Raw genomic sequence first — 18,177 nt, 5'->3', positions numbered from 1 at the left:
CAGCAGCGTGAGAATGGAAACTGTAATTCAATAAAGACTTTTACTTAATGATCGCTGGCTAGCGTGATCCTCTGTGAGCTAGGATCTTCAAGCAGCTCTGACAGCACGGAAACGCCATTTGCCTTCCTCCCAGAACGGTAACTATTTATCTACATGCACTTTGACGTCCTTTCAAACTGCTAGGTTGGCAGGAGGGACCCGGCAACGGGAGCTCACCCCGTCGCGGGGATTCAAACCGCCAACCTTCTCATTGTCAACTTCTAGTCTCTGTGGTTTAACCCACAGCACCACCCACGTTCCTTCTTTCTGACCTTTGACCCCTACTTAAAAACTAGAATTTCCGTGGCCTTCTTTACTCCAACCCCAAATTGTCCAGGTTGTTGTGCACCTATCTAGAAGTACAATTTTCATAAAGAGATTTTTCTGCACCTGCGGCCTCAGGTGTGCATTGCAGGGCAGTCCCAAAACAAAACTGTCTTCCTGACCCAGGGGTTAGGGGAATTAGGGTTAGGGGATAAAGACTATACTTTTTTGGAAACCTGTTTATTCTGACTCATTTCTACAGTTGTGTATGCATCTGCACAATGGTGTTGGTGAAGAAAACCGCAGACTGATCCTGGCGAAAGCGCACTGCCTTAGGAAACAGGGGTCCCATCCCAACGCTCACCCCCACAAACCCAGAGGACCCCTGGAGAATTTGGCTCCTACCATTCTCTCTATGGGTGCTACTCCTCTTCCGGGTAGGTGCTGAAGGTGGGATGAAGACCTTGTCCGCCGTGATGGGGGGGCACAGATTAGGGGGGGGGAACGCAGAGCGTTCCCTCCATCTCCCCCTTCTGCCTGGAAGTATGTGCAGGGAAGCCCACTCACTTCAGGAACCCTCATGTTCCTCCACCCTTTCCTTTTCCATGCGTAAGTAGGCTTGTGCACGAAACATATGGGTGATAATAAATCCACAAAATCTGTAATTAAGGAACGAAGCACAACCCATACAGAGAAATATCAGTGGGCCTGATTTCTTTCAGATGAACTGAAAGAGTATGAGTATAAAACAGGCATCCATCGTTTGTATTGCTATGCAAGACAGAATAAAGTAGATGGCAGTGAAGGGAAAGTGGTTGGCCATCATACAACTAACCTGGAGGTATGTTTTTCCGGTTATTCTTTGTGTAGCACTTTCCAGCAGGGCATCCCTTAGGTGTCACAGCCTAAAGTGAGGCAACTTTGTCATCGTAAAGGTAAAGGGACCCCTGACCATTAGGTCCAGTCGTGGCCAACTCTGGGGTTGCGGCACTCATCTCGCTTTATTGGCTGAGGGAGCCGGTATACAGCTTCCGGGTCATGTGGCCAGCATGACTAAGCCGCTTCTGGCAAACCAGAGCAGTGTACGGAAACGCCGTTTACCTTCCTGCCAGAGCAGTACCTAGTTATCTACTTGCACTTTGACGTGCTTTCAAACTGCTAGGTGGGCAGGAGCAGGGACCAAGCAACGGGAGCTCACCCCGTCACGGGGATTCAAAACGCCAACCTTCAGATTGGCAAGTCCTAGGCTCTGTGGTTTAACCCACAGTGCCACCCGTGTCCCGTAACTTAAAGGAATGCTATTTCTGTTTATTCTTTCTGAAGCACATTCCAAAGAATCATATGATGGTGTATATATCTATATCTGGAAGGGACTGTGCTGTCAATGTTGCCCTATTAAATGGCACTTTTAAGGCAATTTAAACTGCAGCTGCAAGTTACGCCATTAAGCACACCTTGCCATCCCCTTTTGCTGACTGAGAGTGGAGGAGGTGCTGCTTACAGTCTCCCCAGGAGTATTTCAACAGTCAGGAGGAGGCCTGAAACCTTTGGGGTGATTGTACATATACTAAGAACATTTATACCTCCACAAAAGGAAAAAACCATGAGCCTATTCTAAGGGAATGCTCATGAGTGTATAAAGTGTTTTTCTTTAGAACACCTCTCTTAACATTACAAACTGCTGCAAATTTCCAAAACGCATACATATATGCCAGTATTTGTAAATGTAAATGATTCAATTGGCTTTTGGTTTTGGCCCCTGTTGCAGGGGCTCAGCCCACTTAGTCTTGTGGCATTGGGGCAGCTGTGGGGCTGCTGTGGGGAAAATTGCACAGTTGAATTTTAAGGGATAACACACCCCCAAACTGTATTTAGACATTACTAAATGCTAAGGTTTCAATTTTTTGAGAGACCGTGGGGAAATGCAATCTCCCTGACCATTGAGGAATAGAGACTGTTATCTGGGAGGTTGCCAGGGTTACTGGTGTGAGGATAGGAAAAGAGACTTTTCGACCAGCTGTTTGAGCTGAAATCCACCTCTGGAGAAGGCAGGCTGCACCTCTGGAAAGGACCAGACCTTGTGGAAGTGTAGGGACTGTGCGGTCTTACTGATTTAGAGAGATAGATAGGTATTTCCCACCGTTCCCTTTACTTCTTGCTGCTAAGAAGCTTTTCCAGTGGATGGAAGTGGACTTAGGCAGATGTAGCATTCGACATTAAGAAATAAAGCAGAGCCCATACAGGCAACCCACCTTTTGCAACTGCATGGAGATGTCTAGGAGCTGCCTCTGCCACTTTTTTCTTTTCTTTGGCTGCCACGCTGAAGGGCAAATCAGATGTTTGGAAAATCAACTTAAAGCAGTTGTTTGAGGCATTGGCATCTTGTCTCAAAAGATCCCCTTTCTCTCTCTCGACCCTCTTCTCCCTCGCTCTGTCAGGCGAGGCCTCCCCTTCTCCTTCCCCTTTTTTTGGATCAGGAATTCAGCAGAGCCCATAGAGACCTGAGAAATATCAGTGGGGCGGATTTTTTTCAGAACTGAAAGAGGGGGTCCATGTAAAAACAGGCATAGGAACTCCCAAGCTCAAATTAATGTGCAAGGAATAATAAGGTAGCTCACAGGAAGTGAGACTATCTACTGTTGGAAAATTCCATTCCACATTTAGTTGCAGACATGGAACTGTTGCAAGTCACCTATCTGTTTACATACCAGCACAGCTTGCTGGGAACTTCTGTTGTGTATACAGTGGTACCTCAGGTTAATAATAATAATAATAATAATAATAATAATAATAATAATAATAATAATATTTATTATTTATACCCTGCCCATCTGGCTGGGTTTCCCCAGCCACTCTGGGCGGCTTCCAACAAAACACTAAAATACAATAACCTAGTAAACATTAAAAGCTTCCCTAAACAGGGCTGCCTTCAGATGTTAAGAACTTAATTCGTTCTGGAGGTCCATTCTTAACCTGAAACTGTTCCTAACCTGAGGTACCACTTTAGCTAATGGGGCCTCCTGCTGCCGCCGTGCGATTTCTGTTCTCATCCTGAAGCAAAGTTCTTAACCCGAGGTACTATTTCTGGGTTAGCGGAGTCTGTAACCTGAAGCGTCTGTAACCCTAGGTACCACTGTATAGCTTCTGCTTCTCTCTGTCTCTCTGAGCAGACAAAGAGAGAGATGACATGTTTCTTTGTCCTGATTTATGATCAATAAATCCATAGTTGTAGTATGCTTCCACAAGCCTCACGCCTATTCTGTGTACGCAGTTCGCTCGGCTGATATAGTGTGCCCTGGCTTTGAAGCCTGGGTCGCTGATTTATGTCGGAGCAGAGGCAGATGGGTCTTCGCAGCAGGATGGCTGGAAGAACATGATCCAGATGGGGCTAGCCAGCTGACCTTGTGACCCTCTGCATACCGACAACTACAACTAACTTAAAGGAATGCTATTTCTCTTTATTCTTTCTGAAGCACTTTCCAAAGAATCATATGATGGTGGTGAGTGGGTGAGTATATATCGGGAAGGGACCCCAAGGGTCACCCAGTCCAACCTGCTACAAGGCAGGGATTTGTGTATGGCTGAGGGATCCACACTTCTCCTGCAGCTGCAAGTTAAGTTACGGCATGAAGCATACCTTGCCATCCCCTTTTGCTGACTGAGAGCAGAGGAAGTGCTGCTTACAGCCTCTCCAAGAGCATTTCGACAGTCAGGAGCAGGCCTGAGGTTCTTGGGGTGATTGCACGTATGCTAACAACATTTATACCTCCAAGAAAAGGAAAAACCATGAGCCTACTCTGAAGGCTCATAAATGTAGAAAGTGCTTTTCTTTAGAGCACCTCTTTTAACATTGCAAGCTGCTGCAAGTGTCCAAAACTGGTGTGAAGTTTCTGGTTTGTAAATATTAATTATTCCTACTTTATTGATCTGAATTACTCATATTTCTTCTAGTGCTGGCCACTACAGCAGGGGCTGATCCCCATTTATTCTTGTGGTGTTCAATTCAGAGTATCTGTTAAAAAAAATCAAACAGAAAGCAATGGAGGGTTGCCATTAAGGATGGGGGAAGGGAGCAAACTGGGTCTTATAGACCCAAACTGGGTTTTGGAAGCTCCATTAGACAAATCAGCCAGCTCACTGCCTATCTAATTCACTGGGCATTCAAGTATTTGCTTGCAAATTAATTATCTTTTTTAATTTATGCCTTTTCCAAAACACTTATCTTAAGCTGTAATGTGCAAGTGTACCACTTTTGGATGCTAATGAATCTCCGCTTGGATTATGTGGATAAGTCAATAGGTGAAAGAATCAGTGCCTTGAGTAATACCTGGTTAAAGCAGTGGTTCATTTGAAGAAATTAAGTTTTCAACACATTCCTTTGTCACCTTTAGATAGCCTAACAAGAACAGGAAAAAGGATACAAACCTCACCAACATGGGTGAAGCCAGGAGGTGCTGCCCTACCCCAATCAAATAAATAAAAATACTTTACTGTATTTTTACTGTACTGTGCTGGTTAGGGGGGATGAGGTCAAGCCCCACTTGGGAGTGGGGTTGTTTAAAAATGTTATTGTTTGTTATGTACTGAGTTGAATAGGATCCAAACTGCAGCAGTCTGATGGGTCCTAGAACAATAGGATCCAAAATGAGCAGTCTGATTGGTCCTAGAACAATAGGATTCAGAATGCAGCAGTCTGATTGGTCCTAGAACAATGCAGCAGTATGATTGGTTGGCAGGAACCACCCAATCATGCTCCAGATATAAGTGAATCCACAACCTGATTGGCTTACAGTAGAATTCCGGAATTAGCCAATCATGTGCAGCCCATTGTGTAAATAATGTATATAAGCAGATACTTTGAGGGGACTTTCATTCATTCCTCCTCACCACTATGAGCTGAATAAAGAGCATGAAATCACTTTCCGACTCTGAGTATATTTCAGTGTTATATGTTAATTTGTATTTCTATTTTTTCCCCTTTTACCTTCATGCCTGCAGCTCACTTTTCCTCAGCCTCCTCTTCTCCCTTTGTCAGGTGAAGCTTCCTCCGCCTCCTCCTCTCCAGAGCAGGAATTCAGCAAACCCCATACAGACCTAAGAAATATCAGTAGGATCGATTATTTTCCCAAGAAGGGAAAGAGGGGGTCCACGTAAAAGAAGACATCAAGCACAGATTGCAGTGGAAGAAATAATAAAGTGGGAAAGAAGCCTCCCTTCACTATGAGCCATCATACGACTAACTGGAAGAAATGTGTTTTTTCCCTTGTTTATTCTTTCTGAAGCACTTTCCCAAGAATCATATAATGGTGTATAGAAAGGGACCCCAAGGGTCTTCCAGTCCAACCCGCTGCAAGGTGGTTGCATTTAATAATAAGTCAAGGAATTTGGATCTTGAGGAATTACCTGGTTACCAAAACACTGCTTAAAGTGGTTCATCTGAACAATACATTGTTCAGACACAGTTTCCAATACATTAAAGGAGGCCTGAGGGGGAAAGCAATGGAGATCCGAACTCACAGCCAGTTACTCTGGAGTTGCTGTAGCCAAGGGGAGCTTTCCCGCCCCAATTCAAATAAATAAAAATATTATACTGTTAAGGCTTAGGGGGGAAGAGGCCATGTCCCACTTGGGTGGGTGTGAATAATAATAATAATAATAATAATAATAATAATAATAATAATAATAATAATTAATTTAACGTTTAATGATAATAATAATTTATTACTATTTCCTAGCCACCAACAGGATATTAAAAAAACCGATAAAACATAATATACTACAAATTTGCCTAACAGCCTCTCGGGATCCCAATTCCCCATTTCATTGGCTGCGAAGCCCCGCGCGGCGCGATGCCGCTTCCATCCGCCCGGGCTTCGTCGCCCCGCCCTGCCTGACCCGGATATATAACCCCCGGGCGGCGGAAGTGCTCTCCTTTTCCGTCGAGAACCCGCAGCCATGGTGAGTGCTCGGGCTTCGGGTCGGTGGAGCGATCCGTAGCCATCCGAGGCGGCGGCTCCGCCGAGCGCGGCGCTTTCGGGGCCAGGGGCGCGGAAGGCGCCGCTCTTCCGTGGGGCGGGGAAATGGCGCTCGGGGGCGCGGAGGCGCCGCGGCGAGGCTCGCTCGGTCTTGCGGGGGGGGGCAGCATGCGCAGTGCGGGCCGCAGGGAACAAGGCCGCCGGCCAGCCAGGCTCTCTAAAGCGATCGCATGGGAAGGGCCGGGGGAACTGCCTGCCACTGGACTGGGGCGCAGCAGCGGGGCTGGATCCTGCTGGGGGGTTGCCCTAACGGAGAAGGGAGCCCAAGGATGCTCGACTAGAAACTAAATGGGAATCAATTAAAACGGGAATAACTGAAGAGCTGGGTGCGGGTGCATAGAACAGGGGCGGCTGGAAGGGGTCCGAGGGTCATCTAGTCGAGCCCGCCGCCTTGCGAGAATGATCCGCTTAAACATCCGGGCAAATTCGAACCCACGCCCTTTGCCTGCTTTCCCCCCCCTCAGGCTCGAGGACCCAAGAAGCACCTGAAACGGGTAGCAGCCCCCAAGCACTGGATGCTGGACAAGCTGACTGGAGTCTTTGCAAGTATCTTTTTTCCAACTTTGTATAAAAGGAGATAGGGAAAAAGCATATTTATATTTCCTTTTACAACCCTTTTTAAAAGGGGAGCCTTGCACTTCAGGCATTAGTTTGCACCTGGGCTAATGCCTTACCCATAATTTTGTTTCCTTATTTACATATTAAATTCCTTGTAGTGGTTTATTAAATCGGTATGAAATCTAGAAATTCCTTGTGGTGGTTTATTGAATTTCTAATCTATAAATTCCTTGTGGTTTCTTATTAAATCCCACCATTCATCCCGGGATAGTTTATGGCAGAAAAATGCAAAATTAAACACAGTGCATAACAACAGGAACTAACTGATAACCAGTAACAGAGAAACTAACACAACATTATACTTCAAAATAACGGAAATGTAGAAAATAAAAGATCTTGGGGAAGGATAAGTTGGGGAGTCTGTCGAACATTGTGACAAAACAATGAAGGGATGTAAAATATCATCTGGGAAAATGCATGCCGCCCTGTAACCTTCCCTTTTGGGGTTCTAGGCACCACGCCCGTCAACGGGACCCCACAAGTTGCGTGAGTGCCTCCCGCTTGTGATTTTCCTCCGCAACCGGCTCAAATACGCCCTGACGGGCGACGAGGTCAAGAAGATCTGCATGCAGCGCTTTGTCAAGATTGACGGCAAGGTTCGCACCGACGTCACCTACCCAGCGGGCTTCATGGGTAAGGCCCTAGATTTCTAGCACCGGGGTTTGAAATGCCAGCGGTGGGGCATTCCGCACAGCGGAAAACGGGTTTATGCAGCGGTTGCACCACACTGGCATTCCGTCGTAACTCCCGCCCTTTCTCCCTGCAGACGTCATCAGCATCGAGAAGACTGGCGAGCACTTCCGCCTGGTGTACGACACCAAGGGGCGCTTTGCCGTGCACCGCATCAGCCCTGAGGAGGCCAAGGTGAGAATTGATTTGAATCCTTTTCTTACCAAAAGACTCAGCCTTGCTGGCATCTTAAGATGGACAGCCAGAGGAAGGAACAATAAATGCTCGGAGTGGTTTCGTGATTTAAGTCACGATTTAAATCCCTCGTGAGTTAGACTGGGTTCAAATCCTTTTTTTTTTACAGAATTACTCGGCCTTGCTGGCATTCTCTTAATATTGACAAAATTACTGGTTTCTTCCATTCCTCCTGGCAGTACAAGCTGTGCAAGGTGCGCCGCATCCTGGTGGGCACCAAGGGCACCCCCCGCCTGGTGACTCACGACGCCCGCACCATCCGCTACCCGGACCCCCTGGTCAAGGTCAATGACACTGTCCAGGTCGACCTGCAGACGGGCAAGATCACCGACTTCATCAAGTTTGACACAGGTGACGGTTCCTCTGAGCGTGTCAAGAGCGCCAGAATCCTTCCCCAATGGGGGGAGACGGGGAGACTTCCTCTGGCCCTGGAAGCTCCCTTCCGGAGCACCCCTATTTTTGGAAGCATATATATATATACATATACTTCTGTCCCCCCTGCCCAGTCCCAATTCCGCCTTCTGACCCTTTTTCCTCCCTCTTCTTCCCAACAGGCAACCTCTGCATGGTGACGGGGGGCGCCAACTTGGGGCGCATCGGGGTGATCACCAACCGCGAGAGACACCCTGGCTCCTTTGACGTGGTCCACGTCAAGGACACCAACGGCAACAGCTTTGCCACCAGACTCTCCAACATCTTTGTCATTGGCAAGGTGGGTGCTTTTTATTTAATATTATTTCAATTTTTCGGGAATTTATTAAGACCTTTTCACCCCCCGAGATGCATAGAATACCACCCAACGTTCAAAACCATGGAAAAGGCTCCCCATGTAGGAATGCCTAAAATGGGGAACCTTTTCCATGGTTTTGAATGTTGGGTGGTATTCTATGCCTTGCGGCTTGCTCCTATTTTTTTTTACTAAAGCAATAATCCATTCAAATCTGATAGGAAAGACGTGAAATTAAACACCAGCAAATAATAATTGAACAGTTTGCGCTTATCGATTACAAGGAAGAATAGGAATTTATGGCATCATCTCCAGAATGTGAGATCCATGTCGATTGAGGGCTTCCTAGACGGACCCCGCCGGTCGTCTAGTCTGATCCCATGCAAGGCAGGAAGAAAACCTATTTTATATCATAAACAAAAAAATCTGGCCCTCTTGCCTATTTCCCTCTCTGCAGAAGTTCCTTGCCCAACCTCCATTTCAGTCCCCTGGTTTTATATTATTGCAAACAAGACATTAGTTGTGCGACACTGTGTGGATGGATTGAGGGTGCCGGCTTCCTTAAATATTTCTGGTGGATCTCGTAGATGGAAAGCTTTGAAATTTTGGGAGGTTGCAGAGGTTACCATGGAATGGTTTTTTAAAAAGTTATCGTTCGTGAAGAAATTTTGATGAGATCTTTTGTGGTTTATATTTTGCTTTTATAATAAATCCAGGGGAACAAGCCGTGGATCTCTCTGCCTCGTGGGAAGGGCATCCGCCTCACCATTGCCGAGGAGCGAGACAAGCGGCTGGCAGCCAAGCAGAGCAGCGGGTGAAGATGCACATGGAAACCCAATTGGGACTAGACACTCTCGGTTTTATAGTCTTGCATCTAGTCAACTCCCCTGAGGTTTCAAGGGTTTGTTTTCCATCAAGTGACTTATGCCTTTTAGGAACCAAATAAAGAAATTACAAAAGTAGTCATTTGGAGGGATTCATTACTTAATTTCCTGAGATTCGTAGCCTGCTGGATTGTCAAAAGCAATTCGCAAGGAGGTAATATGGGGAAAAGGAGGAAAACCCACCCCTATGAAAGTTAAAAGGCCTCAAAATGAATTAAAATTAATCTCGGGGTTAGGCTTCTCCGAACAGGAATCTTTGGCGCAGGTGCTGAAAAGAAGGATCCCCAGAGCTGGTGAGCCACCTGCCCTAAATATGAGGCAGGGAGTTCCAAAGAGCAGGTGACCAGGTACAAATGCCCTGGTACACAGGTTAATACATTGGCGGGGTTGTAAGAATACTTGTAATTTGATTATGAATGGACAATAAGTATTTCAAATGGTTAAAACTTTATAATGGACATGTAGTACATTGCTATACAATGGAACCAAGGAGGGGTTTTTATTTTGTGTTATTGTTGGAAAACTAATAAAATGTTATGGGGGGGAAATGCCTCAAATGGATTGTGGGCAGCACTGCAGCTAGCCTGGAAAAACAGGCCAGAAAAAGGATGGCAAAAGCGTTCGGGGACAGGGGGCTCGGGAGGAAGCCAGGAGACCTCAGCAATGCTGGTGCGATAAATCCTTTCTTAAAAAATCCCCTATAAGCGACATTAAGCTTTCAAATATGGGTTGGGAAAGTGAACCGCTGGAAGGGTTGTTTTTCCATATATGGTGGTCCTTTGCAAAGGCCAAGGATTTATGGGAAATGAATGAAAAAAGATGTTGAAATGGAGAAATCCCAAAGCCTTTTTGCGAGGGATAATTGGGATGGAGGTTCCTCAGAAGGGGACTCAACTGGCAACAACCTGATAGGCAAATCAGAATCGTAGCATTGGAAGGGAGGGGCCCCAACAGTCATCTAGTCCAGCCCCTGACAAGACGGGTATCTTGGTTCAAGCATCCAGGATAGATGGCTTATAAAATAATGGATTATGCTGACATGGTGAGGTCCAAACGGGGAACTGTCTATGTGCAATTGGGCTATCCATCTGAATATTTTCATGCTAAGGAAAACAGGGTTTGAGAGATGAGCAGTGAAGAAAAAAGGGAAGTTTCAGGAGTTGAGTGACAAAGTATCATACAGCAAGTATGAGGATACAAACACCAGCCAGAAAAAGTGAATGACTCTATAGAATCATAGAGTTCGAATGGGTCCCATGGTCATCTAGTCCCATCCCCTGCAATTCAGGAATAATAGGTGGATTTTTTTAAAAAATTGAAAAGCCCAATAATAATTCTTCATAATAAAGGGATCAAGGCTTTCTGTTCTCATCAGTTCTGAAAAACAAGGAACAGCCGGGAGGCTGGCTGAAGCGTCTCTGTGAGTGGCATTAAAAGCTGCCTTGGAGTGTCACTTGAGAACGTCCCCAGAGAAACGAGGAGCCAGGCTTTTTCCTAGGGAGAAGGGCACTTCCTGTCCATTTTGCTTGTCTGCCAGCTGGATGGGAAGTGTCAAAACGCCTCCCTCCTAGCTCTACCACCCAATGATTCTAGGCTGAGATTCCTGTCAGGCTGGATGAGCCTCTGGATCCCTTGCAAGGTTCAATAAGGTGAGAAAAGTCCTGTGTGGCAACTTGGCTCTCACTCACCGCTACTCCCAGGACCCAGGATCATCCAGCGCGACTGCCGGAGAGGTGAGTGCCAACCGTTTTCTACAAATGTGGTTTATTTAGTTTTCAAAAGTTTGCCTGCTTTAATAATCATCACCATTCTTGAACAAGAGTAACAACTACAACAATACATTTAATTCATTCATTGACTTCCTACCCCCTTGCAATTTGTGTCAAAATTATTCCACACACACACACACCCCTTGCAAATCAGGAAATTCAGTTGCAAATGCAACTTCTCTGGGCTTCTCCAGTCTGACTTCAAGCATCCACCGTGCTTTGGAGTGATTTCCTCCTTTGCAAACTGCTGAAAGTCTCTAAATTTTGAGAAGAAGACTGATTTGCAAGGGGTGGGTGGGTGGAATGATTTTGATGGCAACTATGTATTATTTATTATTTATTGGCTTTATATACTGCTCAGGGCACCTCGCAGAACAAAACCAGAACAAAAACCGCACAAAATATATAATCAAAAATGACAAACCTATAATTGCCCCCACCAAAAAGACCACATTTTAAAAGAGCATAGGATACACCCTAAATAGTTGTCTGTAACATCTTTCTGCTTTTGCTCCTATTCCAAATCCGCTTCGCGATTTCCTGCCCTTACAACCATGCTAGAGATCCAGACAGAGAAATGTCAACCAAAGAGAATAAACTGATATGACCACCAAAATTAGGGACCCAGAGGAGTCAAGGGAGGAGTGGAAACCCTTTTGTAAAGCATTTGAAAGAAGCTTTCTTGGTTTTCATGAATTTTCCATAAAGACTGGAGAAGAAATTGCCACTGAAATATTAGACATCTTAGAGAGGCTCAATTTTAACTTTCGAGACTGTCGGTCAAGCATACGACAATGGGTCTAACATGGCTGGAAAGTACGCAGGTGTACAGGCTATCCTAAATGGAAAGAATGAGAACTGCATTTTCTCTAGTGCCAATCATACTCTGAATCTCGTTGGTACCGATTGTGCTGAAGCCTGTAACGAAGCTATTACCTTCTTTGGAACCATTCAGAAAATGTTCAATGTCTTCAGTGCAAGCCCTTCACTTTGGGAGGTACTGAAGAAAAATGTTCCTGCCTCACTTCATTCAGTCTCAAAAACAAGATGGTCAGCAAGGATTGATAGTGTAAAACCAATTGCAAACCATTTTGATGGTATTAGAACTGCAGTATCTGAGATCAGTGAATTTAACTGCAGAATGTAAAGCTGATCTTCGGTGAATAAAAAAATACTTGAACACTTTTGAATATGTTGTAATGTCAAGGATTCAGAGCAAACTTCTCACAATGAAACATGAGATAAACTTGGTGTCAGGGGTTCAGGGACAGAGGCACAGGTGAGGGGGGAGACGGAGAGCGATGGGGAAGAAACCCAAGACAGTGAGGAAGAGGATGACAATGACTTGAGGTCTGCCATGAGTCTCTCAAGTGAATCGGAGGATTCCCAGAAGGGGGCGCCCCTGGTCAAGCCAAGGGGGGTCACAGGGGGGACCTGCCAGGAGCAGGGAAGCAGCAGGGAGACCCCGAGTGGGAGTGGGAGATCGGGGTCGGCTTCCCAGGAGGAACGGAGTGAGAAGGGTGGAGTTCCCAGTGTGACACACGGAGCAGAGCAGGAAGGAGACAGGGGAAGGAGATCGGGGCAGGACGTCCTGCCGGAAGGGGCGGAGAGTAGTACAGGGAGTAGTGTAGCTGTCAAAAGGAAGGTCAGGGGTAGCGAACGCGCGCCAAGTTCAAATGTGGAGGCGCGCGGAAATGCAGAGAGCCCGGAGGAGGAGCCTGGCCCCAAAGCACGAAGGAGGGGGGAGCAGGCATCTGAGGGATCCGCGTCAGGGGAAAGCAGGAGGGAAGGAACCCAGGGGGGCAGGAAGACCCTGCGGAAAAGAAAGGACAGGAAGAGGTGGTCTAGCACAAGCCTCTTAAGCTGGTGTAGAGGCGGGACCGACTCAGAGGGGACTTCAAACGTCTAGGCTAAAAGACGCGGGGCTGCACGCCTCGGTTGTGGAACCAATAATGAACTGAAATAAACATCCTTGTATATAAGAAGAGCTTGGCGTTGGTCTTTTGTGAGCTGAGACCTGAGGCAGCCCCTGACACTTGGTAATAGAATCATGTAATGCCACACTGGATGTTGAAAGGGACAACATAGATCAACTGCATACAGACATTTTGAATTTTAGAGAGAAATGGAATAACATACTTCAAGAATGTCAACATGTATCAGTCAAACTAGGTGTTTAGATACTTTTATTACTCGCAGGGGATGTCTAACTCAAGAGGATGCTGAAAAAGACTTCAGAGTGAATGTATACTTCAAAATAATTGACTTTGTTATTGTTGGACTGACACTGATTTTCTGCTGTTAGGGAAATATGTGAACTTTCCAATTTTTTTGTGGAAGTTACATTATTGAAGTATTGAACACTTCAATAATGATGAACTGATACAAAAATGCACTCGGTTTCACTTGCGATACTCGAACCATATTTCCCGTGATGAAATTCAGAGTAAAGTGCTCATCCTTAAGCAAACTTTCGATACGAATTTCAAACTTAATTCTCCATCACCAAAAGAAATTGCCAATCAAATACTAAATTGCCAATCTTTTTTTTTTATATAAATTTTTATTAGTTTTACAGAATTTTAGAAAACAAACAAACACTTAAAAAGACAAACATACACGTATAATTTCATAACATATTTTCATAAACCTCTTTTCTGGGACTTCCCCATACCCCCCCTTTCTGCATCCCAATGTCCATAATTTTATAGCAACTCCCAATTATTACTTTCCAACCTCTGTCATCTTAGTCATCTCTGTATTCTGACCTTATATCACTGTATCCCTTTGTTCCTGAAAACCACAACACTCTAACATTCATTAAGTTTATAATAGTCCTTAAGATAACTTTTGAATTTTCTCCATTCTTCTTCCGCCGTCTCTTTTCCTTGGTCACGGATTCTGCCTGTCATCTCGGCCAATGTCATATAGTCCATCACTTTCATCTGCCATTCTTCCAGAGTGGGTAGATCTTGTGTCTTCCAGTATTTTGCGATGAGTATTCTTGCTGCTGTTGTAGCGTACATAAAGAAAGTTCTGTCCCTCTTTGGCACCAATTGGCCGACCATGCCCAAGAGAAAGGCCTCTGGTTTTTTAGGAAAAGTAGATTTAAGTACCTTTTTCATTTCATTATAGATCATTTCCCAGAAAGCCTTAATCTTCGGGCATGTCCACCAAAGGTGATAGAAGGTACCTTCAGTCTCTTTACATTTCCAACATTTGTTATCGGGCAGATGATAAATTTTTGCCAGTTTGACTGGGGTCATGTACCACCTGTATACCATTTTCATAATATTTTCCTTTAAGGCGTTACACGCCATAATTTGATACCGGTGTTCCATAACCATTCCCAGTCATCTGACATGATGTTGTGACCGACATCCTGTGCCCACTTAATCATAGCTGATTTGACTGTTTCATCCTGTGTATTCCATTTCAGCAACAAGTTATACATTCTAGATAAATTCTTAGTACTGGGTTCTAACAATTCGGTTTCTAATTTTGATTTTTCCATCTGGAAGCCAATTTTCCTGTCCTGTTTGAAAAATTCCATTATTTGATGGTATTGAAACCAATTTTGTACCTTGTGCTTCAGTTTCTCATAACTTTGCAATTTAAACTTATCTCCATCTTGTTCCAAGATTTCCCAATACTTCGGCCATCCGACCTCCATATTGAGTTTCTTCACTGCCTTGGCCTCCACTGGTGAGACCCATCTAGGGGTTTTGTTTTCCAACAGATCTTTGTATCTTATCCAAACATTAAACAATGCTTTTCTAACAATGTGATTCTTAAAGGCACTATTGACTTTATCATACCATAGATATGCATGCCAACCGAAAGCATTATTGAAACCTTCCAGATCTAAGATGTCTGTATTTTCGAGGAGCATCCATTCTTTCAGCCAGCAAAATGCTGCTGCCTCATAGTACAGTTTCAAGTCCGGCAGGGCAAAACCCCCTCTTTCTTTAGCATCTGTCAATATCTTAAATTTGATTCTGGGCTTTTTGCCCTGCCAGACAAATTTCGAGATATCTTTCTGCCACCTCTTAAAACATTCCATCTTATCCAGAATCTGCAAGGTCTGGAACAAAAATAACATTCTAGGCAATACATTCATTTTAATCACAGCAATTCGGCCTAACATTGACAATTTCAAATTTGACCATATTTCTAGATCTTTTTTGATTTCTGACCAACATTTTTCATAATTGTCTTTATACAAATTCGCATTTTTAGATGTCAAATAGACCCCTAGGTATTTCACCTTCTTAACCAGTGTCAACCCTGTCTCCTCTTGAAACTTCTCCTTTTCTGTATCTGTTAAATTTTTTCCTAAGACTTTGGTTTTTTGTTTATTCAACTTAAATCTAGCTACCTGGCCAAACTGTTGAATTATTTCTAAAACCTTTTTCGTACTAGTGTTTGGCTCTTGCAAAGTCAATACTAGGTCATCTGCATACGCTCTTAACTTGTAATGTTTAGCTCCGACCTGCACTCCTTTAACCTGCTGGTCTTCCCTTATCATGTTCAGCAACACCTCCAGAACTGAAATAAAAAGTAATGGGGAAATTGGACACCCCTGTCGTGTTCCTTTTTCTATCTTAAGTTCCTCCGTCACTACATTATTTACAATCAATTTAGCTTTTTGCTCAGAATATATTGCAGCCATACCATTCTCAAAACCTTGACCTACCCCCATCCCATGAAGATTCTTTATCATAAAACTCCAAGAAATATTGTCAAAGGCTTTCTCCGCGTCCACAAAGATCAATACTGCTTTAGTGTTTATGTTCACCTCTAACTTTTCCAAAATGTCTATCACATTCCTTACATTGTCTGCTAGGTGTCTTTTAGGAAGAAAGCCTGCTTGGTCCCTATGGATCTTCTCCATCAACACTTTTTTGAATCTTTTTGCCAAAATGTCTGCAAAAATTTTGTAATCCACATTAAGTAGTGATATTGGGCGGTAGTTCTTCAGTTGAGTCTTTTCAGTCTCTGTCTTTGGTATGAGTGAAATATATGCTTCTTTCCACGATTCAGGTGTCTTTTTTCCCTCAAGGATCTCATTACAGACTTCTTTTAGTGGTTGAATCAGCCATTCCTTCAGCGATTTGTAGTATCTTGAAGTCAATCCATCTGGTCCTGGAGATTTGCCCAGTTGCATATTCTGAATGGCAGCCTCTATCTCCTGTTCTGTTATTCTCTGGTTCAGATCCATCTTACTTTGATGAGAGATTTTTTGTAATCCATGTTTATCAAGGAATTTGTCTATGTCTTCTTCATTTTGCGGGCCTTGAGTATAAAGTTTTTTAAAATAACTCAGGAAGCAATTTCTAATTTCATTGGGTTTAGATATATTCTTTCCATCCACTTCTAGGCTTGTAACTGTATTTAGTTTCTGCCTTTTCTTCAATTGCCATGCCAGAAGTTTGCCACATTTATTTGCTGATTCAAATGTCTTTTGCTTCATCTGCTTTATCTTCCATTCAATCTCTAGGTTCATCAATTCCATATATTGTGTCTGATATAACTTGATCTCTCTTAAAATCTCCTGGGACTTTGGTTTTACTCTTAATTTTTTCTCTCCTTCCTTTATCTTTTCCAAAATCTTTTCTTTTTTCTCATTTTGTTTTTTCCTCTTTATTGAGTTTTGTTGAATCAAGAAGCCTCGCATCACCGCTTTGCTTGCGTCCCAGATCACTCTTTTCTCGACGTCAGCCCTCAGATTTATTTCAAAATAGTCTTTTAAAGTTTTTTGGGCCTTCGTAAGAATCTCCTTATCTCGAAAGAGGGTGTCATTCATTCTCCATCTAAATTGACCAGTTGTTGTAAGTTTCATTTCCATCTTCACGGCGTTATGGTCGGAGCAAGTTTTTGGGCAGATTTCTACCTTCTTAATCTTTGGAGCCATACCACTAGTAATCCAGATTTGATCAATTCTGGTCCAGGTCATCATTGCTTGGGAGAAAAAGGTTCCCTCTCTCTCCAGAGGGTTCCTTGTTCTCCATATATCTATCAAGTCCATATTTTCAGTCATTTCAAAGAAAGTCTTAGGAAGTCTCCCTTCCTTACTAATTGTTAGTCTTTGTGCCTTGTCCATATTAGTGGAGACCACGCCATTCATGTCTCCCATAATTATCATATTGTAATCCAGATAGTCCGTCAGGGTTTCATGAAGTCTCTTAAAGAAGTCAGATTTGCCTTCATTTGGTGCATAGATTCCAACAACTAAGAGTTTTTCTCCTTGTACTTGTATCTCCACTGCCAAATATCTCCCTTGTTCATCTTTAAATATCATTTTTGGAGCCCATTTCTCTTTCACATATATTACAACTCCTCTTTTCTTAACTTTATCTGAAGAAACGAATTCTTGTCCTAGTCTTTTGTTTGTAAGTAGTCTCCTGTGGGCTCTAGTTATGTGAGTTTCTTGTAGGCATATCAAATCCAGCTGTTCTCTATTCAATATATGAAATACTTGTCTTCTCTTCAAAGGCCCATTGAGCCCATTACAATTCCAACTGAGGAATTGCAGAGCCATCTTGTTATTTTCCTAAGGCTCCTCCAACAGCTCCAAGTTGTTGCTCTTCTTCTGATGGTGGTAGTTTTGGTCCAATCGAGAGATTCAGAATATCTAGTGCTCTCCTCTGTTCTGCAAGTACGTCCACAGTCCCCTTCTGCAGGTCCTCCTGATTTCTTGCCAAGAATTTGTCTTTATCTTGAATTGTCTTTATTTTCACCTTCTTTGCCTTGTAGTCAAATGACAATCCTTGTGGAAATTCCCACCTGAAGCGGATGGAATTTTTCTTTAACAAAAGAACCAGGTCCTTGTAAAAGTTTCTTAAATCCAAAATGTATTTTGGGATGTCTTTAAAGATCTGTACAGTTGAGTTGCCAATTTGCAGGGCCTTTTCAAA

General features: G+C 43.8%; 1 protein-coding gene and 1 long non-coding RNA gene across 2 annotated transcripts; one reads left to right on the top strand and one right to left on the bottom strand.

The window, feature by feature from the left end:
• Nucleotides 1-1,518: 1,518 nt before the first annotated feature.
• LOC308597573 lies at nucleotides 1,519-5,363 on the bottom strand. Its single transcript, XR_014013059.1, has 3 exons — nucleotides 5,288-5,363; nucleotides 2,186-2,623; nucleotides 1,519-2,062 (listed from the first exon to the last, which is right to left on the bottom strand). It is a non-coding gene; the product is annotated as an uncharacterized lncRNA (long non-coding RNA).
• An 880-nt stretch (nucleotides 5,364-6,243) lies between these two features.
• LOC308597929 (small ribosomal subunit protein eS4-like) lies at nucleotides 6,244-9,569 on the top strand. Its single transcript, XM_081213983.1, has 7 exons — nucleotides 6,244-6,261; nucleotides 6,803-6,884; nucleotides 7,413-7,589; nucleotides 7,723-7,820; nucleotides 8,060-8,231; nucleotides 8,435-8,592; nucleotides 9,324-9,569. Exons 1-7 carry the CDS (start codon nucleotides 6,259-6,261, stop codon nucleotides 9,423-9,425), a joined length of 792 nt encoding a protein of 263 aa, XP_081070109.1. The 5' UTR covers nucleotides 6,244-6,258; the 3' UTR covers nucleotides 9,426-9,569.
• Nucleotides 9,570-18,177: the final 8,608 nt, after the last annotated feature.

Source organism: Podarcis bocagei, assembly GCF_964188305.1.
Source record: "Podarcis bocagei genome assembly, chromosome: 11".
NCBI lineage: Eukaryota > Metazoa > Chordata > Lepidosauria > Squamata > Lacertidae > Podarcis > Podarcis bocagei.
This window is presented reverse-complemented; position numbering and strand designations above follow the sequence as displayed.

Bases quoted from the DNA above. Each gene is read 5' to 3' on its own strand.
- LOC308597929 (XM_081213983.1), top strand. The intron at 6,885-7,412 runs GTATCTTTTTTC...GGTTCTAGGCAC, and splicing joins GCTGACTGGAGTCTTTGCAA to CACGCCCGTCAACGGGACCC. The intron at 7,590-7,722 runs GTAAGGCCCTAG...TTCTCCCTGCAG, and splicing joins CTACCCAGCGGGCTTCATGG to ACGTCATCAGCATCGAGAAG.